General features: G+C 37.2%; 1 protein-coding gene across 1 annotated transcript in view; it reads left to right on the top strand.

Annotated features, from left to right (window-relative positions):
• The window catches only part of LOC124299299 (uncharacterized), a 491,045-nt gene that overhangs the window by 441,809 nt on the left and 33,883 nt on the right, over positions 1-15,353 (top strand). Inside the window, exons 4-5 of the mRNA XM_046752435.1 lie at positions 5,237-5,475; positions 8,932-9,151. Coding sequence (XP_046608391.1) covers positions 5,237-5,475; positions 8,932-9,151 — 459 coding nt within the window. The remainder of the gene's footprint in view (positions 1-5,236; positions 5,476-8,931; positions 9,152-15,353) is intronic.

A 15,353-nucleotide genomic window follows, 5' to 3' on the forward strand; every position in this document is an offset into this window, starting at 1 on the left:
TAAAAGTAGCTCCTATGTCGTTAATAAAGATAAAAAAAACAATAAAGGTCCAAGCACAGAGTTGTGTGGGACTCCAGAAGTAGTAGGAAGCCAATTAGATATATTTGACTTATCAATAACAGCTTGTGTTCTACTAGTACGATAAAGAATGCACACAACTTAAGGACGATTCAGAGAAACTGATATCTAAAAGAGTTTTGAGCAGAATGGGATGGAAAGCGTTATCGAAGGCTTTGCTAAAATCAAACAATACTGAAACAATAACGCACCCATCGTCACCCGACTTTCTAATTTCAGGACAAAGCTGAAGCAAAGCTGTTTGGGTACTGTGAGTATTGCGATATCCTGATTACCGTGAATCTGAAATACTATTGTTCGTAAGTTATTTGGCTATCTGATTGTGAGCAATCTGTTTGTAAATTTTGGAGAGTTCACTCAAATTTACTATCCGTCGAGTGTCAGAAGGAGAAAATGGTGAATTTCTTTTTTAGAGTGACCTTATGAAAGCCCATTTCAAGCTTGACGGAAAATAAGAGAGTCAGAGTACGAATCAAACAATTTTATCAGCAAGGGAGCAAGTTGTGGATTTGCATTTTCAATTACAAACGAAAAGACACAGTCAAGCCCGACGAATGAGAATTGGAAACAGTTGTAGTTATCAACTGGAATAAGTCATTTTCTGTTACATGTTTAAACTGAAACAGATGTTTCACCGAAACAACAGGGGTCTTAATTACATGCAATTCTTCGTCAGAACAAGTTGGCGATACACTAGAAATAAACACGACGGTAAGAGTTCAATTGATCTGGTGTAAAAAAGTTGAGAGAGGAGGCCAATGATGTTTTCACTAGCCCAAGAGTCACCAACTTGTTCCATAATCTAACTACATTATTAATGTCAGCTAATCTGCTGAAATTATAGTCGCTTTTCGTATGTGTTAACTTGCACGTCAAATCATCTCTAAATCTACAATAAATTGCATATCCTAACAGACTATTCGCTCTCTTGGCTTATTTATAAAGTACTTTGCGTCTTTTGATACGCGATTTTAATTCAGGCGTGAGCCACGATGTAATCGGTTTACGCTGAGAGTAGCATTCTTTCTATGGCACTAAGAAAACAACTAATTTCTTCAATGATTATGAAATCCTTAAGTGTTCATTCCACTTCATTAATTAGGTTTCACTGTACTTCTAAGGCCAACAATAGAAGGCAAAAAAAAAAAAAATCTCGGCGGACAAACATCTGTTCTGCGTTGCGCCGTATGTTAAAAGCATGAAAGAGTTCGAGAAGATTATTTCCGGCAATGAACGGAATTTCTGACTTTGCAAAGGCCATATTTTTATCACTACTATCAGTATTCATCACATCGATAAGCGTATGACGAGTTGCTTGAGACTCAATCAAGTTCAACGAGAGTGAAGAAATCATATCACTAAGATACTTAGATTCGGAAAAAATTGGACAAAAGATCGGAAGCAGAAAATGAAGAACATGCAGCATTCAAGCGAATGAAGATGAATGACAAGTGGAAAAAGAGTGGCGAGCAATCGTTGCAGAAGAACAAGCCTGGTAACTCTTACGTATGCAATAAGCCTGGTTACTGGAGATGCGACTGCTTAAGATACTGGACAAACTATAACAATAATGAAACAAAAGGTGAATCTCTGTTATTAGAGACCGTAGCCCTATGCGAAGATGATATCCCAAAATGGTAAAAACACGTATGTTGTTGACAAAGGTAACATAAACGTACTTGCATATGATAATAAATCGTCCGGAAGGTGAAGCATCCTACTGAGGTGCTTCATGTACCCGAATTAAAGTATAACGTTTTCTCGGCTAGAGCAGCACTCGATAAAGATACGCAGCTTGTTGCAGATTCCAAGGAATGCTGTTTTATACGCAGATGAATTGTTGAAGCAGTGGAAGTACGCAAGCATAAACTATGTCAAATACAGTTCAAGCTGCTAAGACCATCACAGGCAGACAAACGAGCAGAGCCATGTGCAGCTTACATGGCCAAGCAAAGCAGCGTTCACACTTGATTCATTAATCAGCAGGTGGAATGAATCACAAAAAGTTATGGTATTCACCGTCAAAGAGCCGTAGTTTACACTCCGGAGCAAAACGGTAGTGCTGAAAAGGAAAACAGGACTATCATAGAATCAACAAGGGCAATGCTACATGCCACAGAGTTACAGAAAATTCCGTGGGCGAAGGCAGCCGACACCGCAGCCTTCATGCTGAATCGCATAGGCAAAAGCGAAATTCGTGACAAAGCACCGTATGAACTTTGGTTTGGCAAGAAACCAAAGCTCGAAAAATTGATTGCTTTGGAGTGGAAGCGTACTCACATGTGTCAAAACAAAAAGAAACTTTACCATAAAGCAAGGAAAGAATCAAAATTTGATTTGCCTGAGAAAACTAAGTTAAATATGGCACGGATGTAAAATTTAAAAGAAACGTGAAAGAAAAGCTACAGATGGATCCTTTCAACAAATACCACAACGAAATTAACTTAAATCCAGCAATCAACCGAAGACGAATCTTCAGAAGAACAAGAAGCAAAAGAAGAGGAACAGGAAGAACAACAAGATGAGAAGGAAGACAACTCAGAAGATAAGGTCTTTGAAGTACCGAAGGGAAGACTATCGCAAGAACAACGAGACCAACCACAATCTCATTCGTTAAGAGACAGAACACAAATTAAAAAAAAATCTGCAGCAATCGCAAGTTAGGATGCGGTGAAGTGGAAGCGAGCCATGGACAAAGAAATAGCCTTGCTCACATGGAATGCAACATGGTCGCTAACATAACTGAACCGACAAACAGCGATAGAAGATCACTGGGTCTACAAGATAAAAAGATCACCAAATGAAGAGATAGTAAGGTAAAAGGCCAGACAGGTGGCTAAGGGGTATTCCGAAAAATATGGAGTTGACTATAACGAAACATTCAGCCCAGTTGTCAAGTTCGACTCAACACGAATGATATTGGTGCTAGCTGCATCAACAGGATTAAAGCTACAACGGTTCGACATAGAAACAACCTTCCTGATAGAAAGTTACCGGAAACCATCTACATGATACGACCTCAAAGCTACGAAGACGAAATAGGATGACTTTGTAAACTCGAAAGGAGTCTCTGGACCGAAACAGTCATCAAGATGTTGGCGTAAGAGATGAACAGGGTTCTTGAAGAAACATAACCTAAAGCTAAGCAAGTCTGACCCGTGGGTATTCACGAGTGAACGAGACGAAACCATAATACTTGCCATATCACATGGACATGCAGCTTCCTCACTGCAATATCTTGAAGTGGGGATAGTTTGAATTTGAAGGAGAAGTAACTTTCGATTTACGGTGAATTTAATGGATAATAAATCAACTGTTTTATTTAATATGTTAGATGTCATGATTGGTTATGGTATACAAATGTTGATAGATATAAGGGGTGGTGTAGAGAAGGCTAGGACCGTTGTTTTATATTGAGAAGGATGTAGGTGACTTGTTGATTGGTGTTAAACTGCATGTTGCATGTTTAGGACCATTTTGAAAAAAACTAAGGAGAAGTGGGTGGAGTTTCAGAGGAGGTTGATTGGCGGAAAGGCATAGAATTCAAAAGTTGGAATTCGTAAGAAAGTTCTTGAGAATGCAGGCTAGAAAAAGAAACCACAGATACTATGTATGGAAAACGTTGGGTACAAGGATTTTTAGATATAAGGGACGGGTAAGAAGAGGAAAAGATACAGTGCGGAGTGGTAAAGAGGCTTAAAGTTAATAGATGGAAGACCTAATAATGATAGTGTAATTTTATGTTGATTTCGCAACAAATTGTATTGTCTGGATAATAATTAGTACAGATTGCAGTATGTTCTTTTAACTACCAGAACCTCATTACTTTCATGGTCATTATTTCCATCACCGAAAACGTACCAAGTATGAAAGAATATAAAAATAAAAACGGCCGCAAGTAGTACACAGCACATTTGTTTAAAGCAGTGTGACCTAGTCGTGGTAAAAATATGTACTGGATTAGTAAAAGAAGATATTAATATCAAGCCGACCGAAGTAGCATCACGAATCGAATCGATGAGCTGAGGTTTGAACTCGATCCGGCTGCAGCTAGACAAAGTCTTGTGTAGTTCCTTTGCATGAATGCAGGTGTTTCTGTGCCGACGCATCAAAATGGTCACCAACCCATCTTTCCCTCACCCTGCGCAAGCTGTCCGCTTATGAGGACACGAAAGAGCATAGCAGTAGTCAAAGTGATTATTATTATTATTATCATCGTCATCGTCGTTATCACTATTATACTCATTATTATTATTATTATTACAATTATGAAGTGGATAGAGCGAATGAGTTCAGCGATTCTACTTGAATTCAAACGCAAATGCACGGACGAAGCTGGTCCTGGCCGTAAGGAATAATTTATACGCCACTAACCTCTGTGCCTGAACATGTCAAAGAATCCACGTGCTTCAGGACGTTTGCTCGGAAAGAACTTCCCTCTCGACATTCACGGTGGCACGGTTAAGGAGACGTGACTTGTGCAAACAGACATGCTACAAGCTTTGATTTGCGAGGGTCGCTACTGCAGACTCCGGATATGTGCCTGTGATTGATCCGTCACACGTCTATTTATTCTGTTGAACGAAATACGACTTCAATATCATATTGGCCCCAATTAGCGGTGGCAATCGAAGTCGACCATACAGCGTCGTTATCGTGGTCGAGCGTACATGATGAGGCAGCGTTCAACTATTACTTACCCACTTCGCTTCTAAAATGCTGTAAAATTTAAGTCAAGCTCCTCCCCCATTACTTTAAAATTATTGTAAAATGATGGATAAAAAAAAAATGAGAAATTTGAAACTACTCAGCATTTACCTCATGCATTTAGGCCCAGGATCCCGTCCGGTTGAATTTTTGAACTTTCGCATTCCTGTACCCCACCCCAGTGATCACATATAATTACTTGATTCCTAAGATTTCTTAAAGATGGCCATTTAATATCAATCTCGTCGATAATGGCGGACTGGAAATGAGTAAATATGTTTATTTTCGTCCCTCTCGAAAAACTTCTTCTCCTTTTCCAACTCGCTGACAGATAAAAAAAAAATGGAACTAAAATCAAGGTTGAAGTCTATATCTTGGAATAAGAAAGAAATGAAAATTTTTTCTCGATTTAGTCATAACGTCCGATGAAACTTTGGTCATCTCTCTTCAGATTCGCCTGACACCACGGAGAGGACATCAACGACGATGGCCACTACAGCGAAACGGTCAATCCCAACAGATGCACCAATGCTCAATTACATCTTTGACGCACACAGCACCCTTAATAAGCATCATCATCATGACCATCGATGGGGCCCACATTTCGAAGGAAAGGGCCAGAACCTCACGGTTCAAGCTGGCGCAACAGTCACTTTGGACTGTAGGATTTCCTTGCTGCAAGACAAAACGGTGAGTAGAGATCTTGGAGTTTGGATTAAGAAAAGGCAGTAAAAACTATGAAGTATTCGCTTAGCTCAACTTTGGGCTCAACAACAATTTGGTTACCAGAATAGGTCATTTAGAATACGATACATGAAATATTATTAGATTGATATTCGAAATAGAAAAATGGAAAATGAAGGTGGTTTCCTTGGTAGTACTTGAAACACAGAACGTGAGTAAAGTATTTGGAAAACGTCGTGACACGTAAAATTATTATACAACCGGAAGTGTATGTATGTTTTTTTAAATTCATTTCTATTTTATAGTTTGCCATCATTTATACCTATTCTTATATACAAATGGACTATTTGTCTCAAAAAGCAACAATTCCATAATCTACCCTCATACTGAGATTTAACTAAAATTTAAACATTCGTGGAGAATCTGCAGGGATTTTCGTAGAGTTTCATAATAGTTTCACAAAACTGTGGAAAAAATATTACTTCTACAGTTAAGTGAAGAAATTTTGTTTTACACTTGATACAAATTCCATACAAATCTTTGTAGACATTTGAATTTCGAAAAAGGTCAACTATGACGAATTTCAAAATTATTCTAAAACCTCACAAAGTAACTTAAATCAGGTTTTGTGAGCTTTATACCGTACGAGTTTCTAAGAAATTCCATAACAATTGAAATAATGAGTAATTCTTTGTTATTTTCAAATAGAATCTGCAATCTTCTGGACCGTGGCTGATAATTTATAAAAGTGTCGAAATGTTTCGTAGAAATTGCGGGCAAATTTTATCTCAGACTTTCCACAGAAATTCTCCCGTAAAAACATATCATAATTGGCAGGTCTTATATGGCCTTAGCATTAGATGGACGTGTTCAATATGCAGTTGCAGAGAATTATTCTAAAATATTGACTTGCATTTGTCTTGACGAATGCAAACACCATTCAACGTTTGATGAAACTATGCAATCATAGGTAACAATCATTTTTACCTTTGACCAATAGAATGGAAAAAAAAATTGTTTGAGATATGTACTTTTGGAATAGAAAATGCAAAGTGCAAATTTTACAGGTCAGACAAGTATGTTCAAAACTCAAGCATATTAAAAAACTGAGGTTTTAAGATAAACATATTCTTTTTCATCACCTTGTCAATGTTTGCAGCCTCGATGAAATTTAAAAAGTCAATGTCAGCTTGTAGAAAACGTTCCCTTCAATGTTCGAAATGCAGCATGAACCATCCGAATAAGATAAAATTTCATTTTGCTGGTGACGATGTGACGATAATAATTATTAAAACTCTTGCTTTAAAATGACACATTTAATGTTCAAGAATATTTTTCACCTCATCATTCTGGACGATATCATTGGAAATTTCACTCAAATCCGCAATATCACGTTTCGATTCTTTTATTTTTCATAAAATTTTTTTCTATTGTAATATTTTATTCATTTTACAGCTATTTGTGTATAAAATTTTTGCAAATTTCTTGTGAACTATGTGGGAGTACTTTGAGTTTTATGAATTTTCTCAGTAGTAACATGCGGTCACAGAAAACTGGGCATGGCAATTTTTAATGCCCATCATTTGATTCTAAACTCGTGCGATTTCAGACTTTTTCATCGAGCCGTTACCGAGATCGTCGCGGGAGTTTGTCGGGACAAATACTAGAGGTTCCAATACATGAAGATTCACTCAAATTTCAGAAAGTCATCTTGAACCAAAACCAAATTTCGCAAAATGTCCGTTGATTCTGCCGCCAATCTCCACCACTAGTGGCGCTAGTAGTTGTCTGACAAGCTTGCGCGCGGTCAGCGAGAGCAGCGAGCGTATCAGAAGTCTACTAGCGCCACGTAGAGGAACTAAAAAATGGGGACAAAACGCGTACAATTTTTTAGTATACGAGCAGTGATGAGTGTCAGGGGGCTAACCGTGGTCGTTGGTCGTCTTCGTCAACGTCTTCAGCTACCTTCGGTCGCCGTCGGTGGTCATCGTATAGTCCTCATTTCAACATCAGCTCGAATCCGTATAGTTTAATAAAATCGATTGCAAAATTTTTACCAAACAAATAAACAAATAATATTGCATTGTCATCCAGTCCTGAGCAATGTTTAAAGTTTCAAGTCTCTAGCTCATCGAAAAGTTAGTTTGAAATCTATTGCAAAATTTGTACCGAACAGACAAGCAAAGAAAGCAAGCTAATAAAAACGTGGAAAGAAAAAGAACTCGGCCGTTACGTTATAATTGAAACACGGCCTGATCGTATACTACGTTTTAACGGATGATTATTTCATCTGTCTTGACAAACAGTGTGAAGAAGGAAAGTAAAAACTGGAAAGGACTTAAACTACCAATATTGCGAAATACCTGAGTAATCCTCACTTTTATCCAATGAAGACGAGAATTATAATTCACAATAATGAAACAATGATAATACTCTGCACAACAGACGTCGCTAGCATTTTGTTATTTTGATCGGTGTCATACTTTACGAGAACAAAGAGTTATCCATAACTAATAAACTTTTTATGCAGTACACCAAGGCTTTCATAATCTGTATAACCGGAAAATAATCACTAACATTGTCCTTGAAGCTTGTGCCGTTAAGGGACAACTGATAATCAACTCAACAGCCAACAGTTAGAAACTAGGGTAAACTTTTTTTCTGATAACTGAAATACGTTTTGTAATTACTCGATGAATTCGTGACAAGAATAGCGATAAATTCATAGTAACTTAGAAGCACAAAAAGAGACGAAAAGAAAAACAGAAAAAAACAACTCATTCAATGTTTTTTTAAGATTATAGCCCATTCCACTAAGTTTTGTATTTTTGCCTGATACAATCACACATGAAAAAAGCAAGTGACGTAACTCGTGAATCTGAAATTCCCCCCAGTCATGCTGCAACTATTTCTGCTCAAACACTGCCAGCTTTCTAGAAGCCAGTATAAGAACTAATTTTTTTAGGAATATTCAACGGGTGCAACAGACATGGGTTCATTAACGTGTTAAATTTTCATATACGGAATATGTAGGACGTACGCGGTATGAAACGGCATGGTAAAGATAAACGCCGTTGTTCAACTGCATGAATGTATGATGTAATATAATGGCCCCTTATTATTTTCAGAAAATAAACTTACCTCTGTCTTACGGACCCGCGTATCTTGATCAACCATCTCTATGGTATTTACGCTTTCCGCACTTGCCTCAATAAATTTCACTTGAATTCAGATTCAGTTTTGATCACCATGTGATAAGAAAACCAGAAACGACTTTGATGTATGGGAGTAAAAGATAAGGTCGAAGCCAGTAAGTTAGCTTGAAAATAAATAAGTTTCATCGACTGTCCTGCGTGCAGAATGCATTTCAGTGTCTCGAAACTCGACAGCGAAAAAGATGTGAAATGAAATATGTAAAAAGTCTATGTCAGTTTAATGCTCATCGCGATGATTTTTAAACAGGTTTCTTGGGTCCGGAGACTGCCTGATGGCGAACAGTTGAGCTTGCTAACGGTTGGCCAGCACACATACACCGGGGATATGAGATACACGGTTGAATTTCAGTACCCGAACAACTGGCGGCTGCAGATCAAGTTCGTTAACGCCAGCGACGAAGGCCAATACGAGTGTCAAATCAGCACGCACCCACCGAAGTTTATATTAATAAACTTGCACATAAATGGTAAGTTTGAGTCTTCGCATACCAAGCAAGCTAATTCGATGATCGATGCTTTACACGTTTAGTCACGTGGTACCCTGTTTTCTCACCAAGTACAACTCTGTAACATGTTTAGAAATGAAATGGTCGATGTACATTGAGCTTTCTGAAGTCGATTCAATTTCTATGAACTCGGGAAAATCATTCAACGCCTGTATATTTCAGCCGAAACCTCTCGTGAAAATTTGTGAAAACTCATAAAATCCTATGAAAATCTCATCAGGCATTATTGCCAGTTTATGTACTGGTTCTCGATGTCATAGGTCCAATAAAGACACTGTTAAATACTTGACGTTTCAGCCGTTTGAAGGTGGAGAGGGAGAGGGGGGGACTCCTCAAAAGCTGATGAATGTGTTAATACAAATTGTAAGTTATACGAAAAAAGCAACCAAAAGAAGCAAACAATTCCTAGACTAATACTTACATCAAATACAAGAGTTACCCTTGAAAACCATAACAATTTCCTGAATGAAAAATCCAAGAACATAAAAAAGTCCGGAGGTAAGTTCGTGGAATAGTATATTGTGTAACAAGGAGGCAAATTTGGTTTTTTTGGGCTGAGCGTAAGTTTGCAAAATGAGTCGCAGGTGAGCCGAAGACAAATATTGCAAATACGCGAGGCGATAGGATCACTGCCTCCCTGTCACACATGATTTTTTAAATAACCAGAGTATGTTACATGTTTTTCACGAAGGACGAAATTGAGGTTTGGGTCGCGTAATGTCAGGTTTGTTCACTGTGTTCGTCGCGATAGCGCATGAACGCAGTACTGAAAAGACCACTTTTAAGTCCTAGGAGTAAAAAGTGGTATTTCCAGTATTCTGCGCATGCGCATTCGCAGAGTCACTCGACCGTGACAGAAACGGGTAATTTGTGTACGGAAAACACGCATGAAGAAACGCGTAAAACATACTCGCGTTGGATAAAAGTTCTTGTAACTTACAATTTGCAAAATAATATTTTGCAGCTTCTGAAGAGGGCTTCCCTCAAAGGGCCGAACCGTCAACTATTTGCCAGTGTCTTTATTGGACCTATGACACCAAGAAACTTCATTCAGAGTGCCCCATTTTAAATTACGCAGCTAAATATCTCGTGAAGGGGAGCCACCAATCCGAAAATAAGTCTGACAAAAGTTGTTGGGTTCGAAGGGGGAGATGGGATAGTGACCTTCAGTTTGACCTTGAACTTGACCTTAAAGGTCAAAGGTAAAGGTCAAAACCAATATTTAAATAGAAACCTCTATTTTTGACCCTGGATTCGGAAAGAGCGCAAAATTTAATGTTCAGATAGATGTTTGAGGCTCTTCCTTGGAATGACTTTCTGAAGTTATTTTTCTCATTCTTAAAGAATTTTCGAAAATATTCAAAATTTTGAAAAGTTTCAAAAACATTCAAAATTTCGCTACGTCACAGCCGGTAATCGCGGCTGTGCCTTCGCCGCATCACTAATTACCGACGTGCAATCACCGTATCAGCGTCTTGCACGCTCTTACCGTAAGTTCTTAGATCTATATCGATCCACACATAGTGTACACTATTACTGCATTCATAATTCTTATTCATCATACCATCTTTCATGAAGCAATCCAACTCGTAGCTACGCAATGCTAACCAGTATATTAAGGTGATCCTTATTCAGGGTGTTGACGAATTTTTGCCAGACCATCCCCTAAATCAACTTCAAATAATTCAAAAACAATAGCCTAATTTTTTCAGATTTTTACATCGAATCTAAGATAGTCCGCATTGTGGTCGAAGTTTCTTATGGAAATTAACATGGGTAAAACATTTTTTCTCAGTATATATTTTATTGCAAGAGTAATAATGTTCCCAATAATCTGTAACCGCGAGGTTTTCGTGAGAATTAGTGCTACTATCTGGAAAAAAATACACATCATCGTACCAGGCAATCTAGACGAATTGCACAACCTCGAAACCTGACTTTTTTTTTATTTAGAGGAAGTGCAATTCGTCTAGATTGCCTCGTAAGATGCTGTGTATTTTTTTTTTTTCATATAGTATCACTAATGCCTACTAAAACCTCGCAGTTACAGATTCTTTGGAACATTATTACTTTCACGATGAAATATATAGTGCGAAAAAAAGTTTTTCTCATATCACTTCCATAAGAAACTTTGATCACAATGCGGACTTTCTCAGACTTCCTGTAAGAATCTGAAAAAATTTGGCGAATCTTTTTAAATTATTTGAAATTGATTTCGGTGATGGGGCGGTAAAAATTCGTCAACACCCTAAACAAGGACCATTCTAAATTATATATATACATATTAGGGTGGTCCTTATTTGGGGTGTTGACGAATTCCGATAAGTGCGCCCCCTAGACACGTTTGAAATAAATTAAAAAAAATGTGTGCGAAAACGGAGCGCTGTAGTCCAATTAGAAGACGTGCCTGTAAGCTCGTTTTGTTTTTCATTTGAATAACATGGGATTTTCAGACTACTTCAGTCATTATGTTTTTGAGTTGTCCCCATGATCGCAAAAAATTCTTTTTTCACATAAATCTGTTGTTCATGGATCTCGGAATATCGTAAAATCTTTCCCGATCCAGAAAAACAGACGGCGATCAAAACATTTTAATTTTAATTATTACTTTTTAAAAAAGTATAAAGTATAAAAGATGTGTTTTTAAATACACTAATTGAAATACATATTTTTTCCCACATGTACAATTATTTTTTTTTACAAACTTATGACGTAAATAAGACTGCCTTTTAATTGGTGAAATACTGTCAAGCACCAAGCGGCTAAAAAGAGGTATTCTCACGTTGATCAATTTGCCGTCGTGTATAATATCAGGGGGATGGGGGGCGTAAAGGTTGTGATAACGACTTGTGGAAAAATATACGCGTAGTTGTACCCATGAACAACAGATTTATGTGAAAAAAGAATTTTTTGCGTTCATGGGGACAACTCAAAAACATAATGACTGAAGTAGTCTGAAAATCCCATGTTATTCAAATGAAAAACAAAACGAGCTTACAGGCACGTCTTCTAATTGGACTACAGCGCTCCGTTTTCGCACACATTTTTTTAAATTTATTTCAAACGTGTCTAGGGGGCGCACTTATCGGAATTCGTCAACACCCCAAATAAGGACCACCCTAATACATATATACTAGGGGGGCTTCGCGCGCCAACCCCCATTTTCATATATGGTTAGGTTAGGTTAGGTTCAGGTATTTCCGGATAGATTCGGGTAAAGACAAAGACAAAGATTAATTTAAGATTTGATTTTTCCAAATAAAAAATGTCGTATTTTCAGGAGGTGAAAAAATATTCATTATTTTCCTTTCTGCTGGTTTTTATGATACCGTATATTTTTCGCTTGAAACTGCTTTCAAAAACAATACCTTTTTGTTCTCGATGTTTTTTTGAAATATCCATTTTTTTTTATTAGAAACTTATCCTTGAATATGAAATTTTTCAAATTGACCGAGAGTGATTCTGTCCAAACGAAAACGGCAATTAAAAAATCCCTTTAGGAGTATATTTCCAAACTCAAAACGTTTTAGAAAAAAATTATACGACTTAAATTCCCGACCCGTTCAGTTTGGCTTGGTCGTTTCTTTGTGAAACGCCCCATATATACATATGTCACATTGAAACTGCGTATCTTTTTCAACACTAGCCTGCACACAGGGTACATAATCTCAGATTCAGTAAATTATTGCATAACATTTTAGACAATAACACAAGAACAAAAAAAAAACGTCAACCTGCATCCTGAAACGCGAAGAGCGAGAGACAGGAAATTCGTAAGCATTTCATCCATCCTCTATTCCTTAAACGCGAACACACAAGATGTCCTGTCAGCACTTGCCGATAGGCCCTCACAGACTAGTCGCTGCAAATGCGCTGACTTATCTAAGAGCTTAGCATCCCGCAGAGCTTCTTCTCAAACTCCTCTTACTTCCACCTTTCCAGGAATCTCGAAAGACACAATGCAGAACGTAAATTAACATCGAAGAATAAAGATTCATTCTAGATTGCAGAACATAAATCAACATCAAAGAGTACAGAACAAACTAAATTTAAAATCATTTCCAAATTCAAGTGCAGGGCAAATAAACTGAATCTATCAAACTCTTAGGTTCAGAAATACCGAAATTGCTATTGCAACCGTAATTAAATAATTTTACGAGTAAATAAGTCATTGTTAAAAACTAACTTTGAGAATTGATCGAAAAGAACTTGTTATTTGTTTATAAGCGTGTTTTTTAAATTGAAGTGTTTGTGTAAAGCGAATTATTTCAATCACGCACGGCAACAGTTGGAACGACTCAAAATAACCGAATTCACAGCTTGAACGAACCGAACATTAGAGTTCGCACACATGAACATCGGAAGCTTTGCGAATCTAAATTCTATCTGAATTGAACAACGCAACGAAGATCTCTCGCAGACCTTTTTCCAGAACGTAATAATTTCCAGAATTTTCGAAAAATAACCTTTGAAGGTCGTTCCAAAGAAGAGCCTCATGTACCCATCTAAACGTGAAATTTCGTACTCTTTCCGAATCCGGGGTCAAAAATATAGTTTTTGTTTAAAACATTTGACTTGTCCTTCAAATGACCTTGAAGGTCAGAGTCAAGGTTCGATTTAAGGTCATTATCCGATGTCCCCCTTCGAACCCAACAACTTTATCACGAGTCATTTTCAGATTGGTGGCTCCCCTGACGAGATATTCAGGTGAGTAATTTAAAATCGGACGCCCTGTATATTTAAATTTTTTACTTTGATAAGGTTGATGGAATACATTAATTATTTCCAGCGAAGAGTAGTAGATTATCCCCCAACGGACGGAGGTCTTGTTCGAAACTGGTCCAAGCTTCATACTAGAACATTGATTTGTACCAAATATTATTAAGTCCCGACCGAAACTATTACCTGATTTGTGCAGACAAACCTAATTTCTGATTCGTGAGTTTTATTTTTATTTCTGAGTATTTAAATTGGATGAAAATATTAAACAACACTCACAGTTCTAAGCTAAGTGAAAAACTCATTTTCTCGCATTTTCTCGCATTTGGTAAGTATTCCCAGATATGATGCTGCAAAAATTTGCATTTAAAGTCTGAATACAACACGGCACAGCACCGAGCGGAACAAAATGAAATTTTAATGCAACCGTATATAGGCAACATTTCGACTTGTAGTAACAATCATATTTTTTTGGATTTAAAAAGAAACCTCTGAACATGAATTTGATTGAAGGATTGTTCTCCACGACGCTGGAAAATCGAACTTTTACCAAAAAAAAGAAAACTTATCCTATATTTTTCATCGCATCAGATAAAACATATATCGCATTAAATTGTCAATGAAAAAGAGGAATTGAGATGTACCTTAATTCACCTTTCTCGGCGACATATTTTTTCTACTCGGCAATGATGTCAAGTTCCACGATGCCAATTTTTTTCTACGTTCTCAATACACTGCCAAATACCCTGTAAAATTTAAAGCGAAATCAAAGGTGTCGCATGGAATCAAAAAACAGTTTTCAATTTTTTTCGCTGAAAATAGCCTGTTTGATGCCATTAAAAATATAACATACATAACATAATATATTTTGCCCAACTTTAATCTTCCACGACATACGGGTTTGAAAAGGAGACGATTTCCGAATCGAATAAATTAGAAAATTCTGAAAAAATTTACAAAGAGTACCTTGAAATAGTAATACTATATAACCAATTATGGAAAAATCCAAGAGGATAAAAGAAAAAATGCCCGAATTGGTTGGGGAAAGCCTTACATATATGTCGGAGAATGGCCAATTATCACTTGCGAACTTTGTGTTTTGCGTTTGGGACGCATATCGAACCTTTTGCTTAACAAAGAAAACTCTGAACTACGATTAACAGAACTTTTAAAAAACGTTCAATATTCAATTTTAGAAAGACACGTCAATCAGATCGAAGATTCTCTTGTTGACAGCTCCTCGTTTCTCTAGCAACATTTCAGAATAATAGAAGAAAATAACGACAACCTTGTTCTTTCGTCATCCTAGGCATATATTATATATTAGAGTGTACATATGTATATGTACATATTTCACCACTCGATCCACTACTGCACCCATAATTGTCTTCGTAGCAACTAAATGTCACCGACCATAGCTGATGACGAGTAACGAGTGACCGGA

Source organism: Neodiprion virginianus, chromosome 2, assembly GCF_021901495.1.
Source record: "Neodiprion virginianus isolate iyNeoVirg1 chromosome 2, iyNeoVirg1.1, whole genome shotgun sequence".
Lineage (NCBI taxonomy): Eukaryota > Metazoa > Arthropoda > Insecta > Hymenoptera > Diprionidae > Neodiprion > Neodiprion virginianus.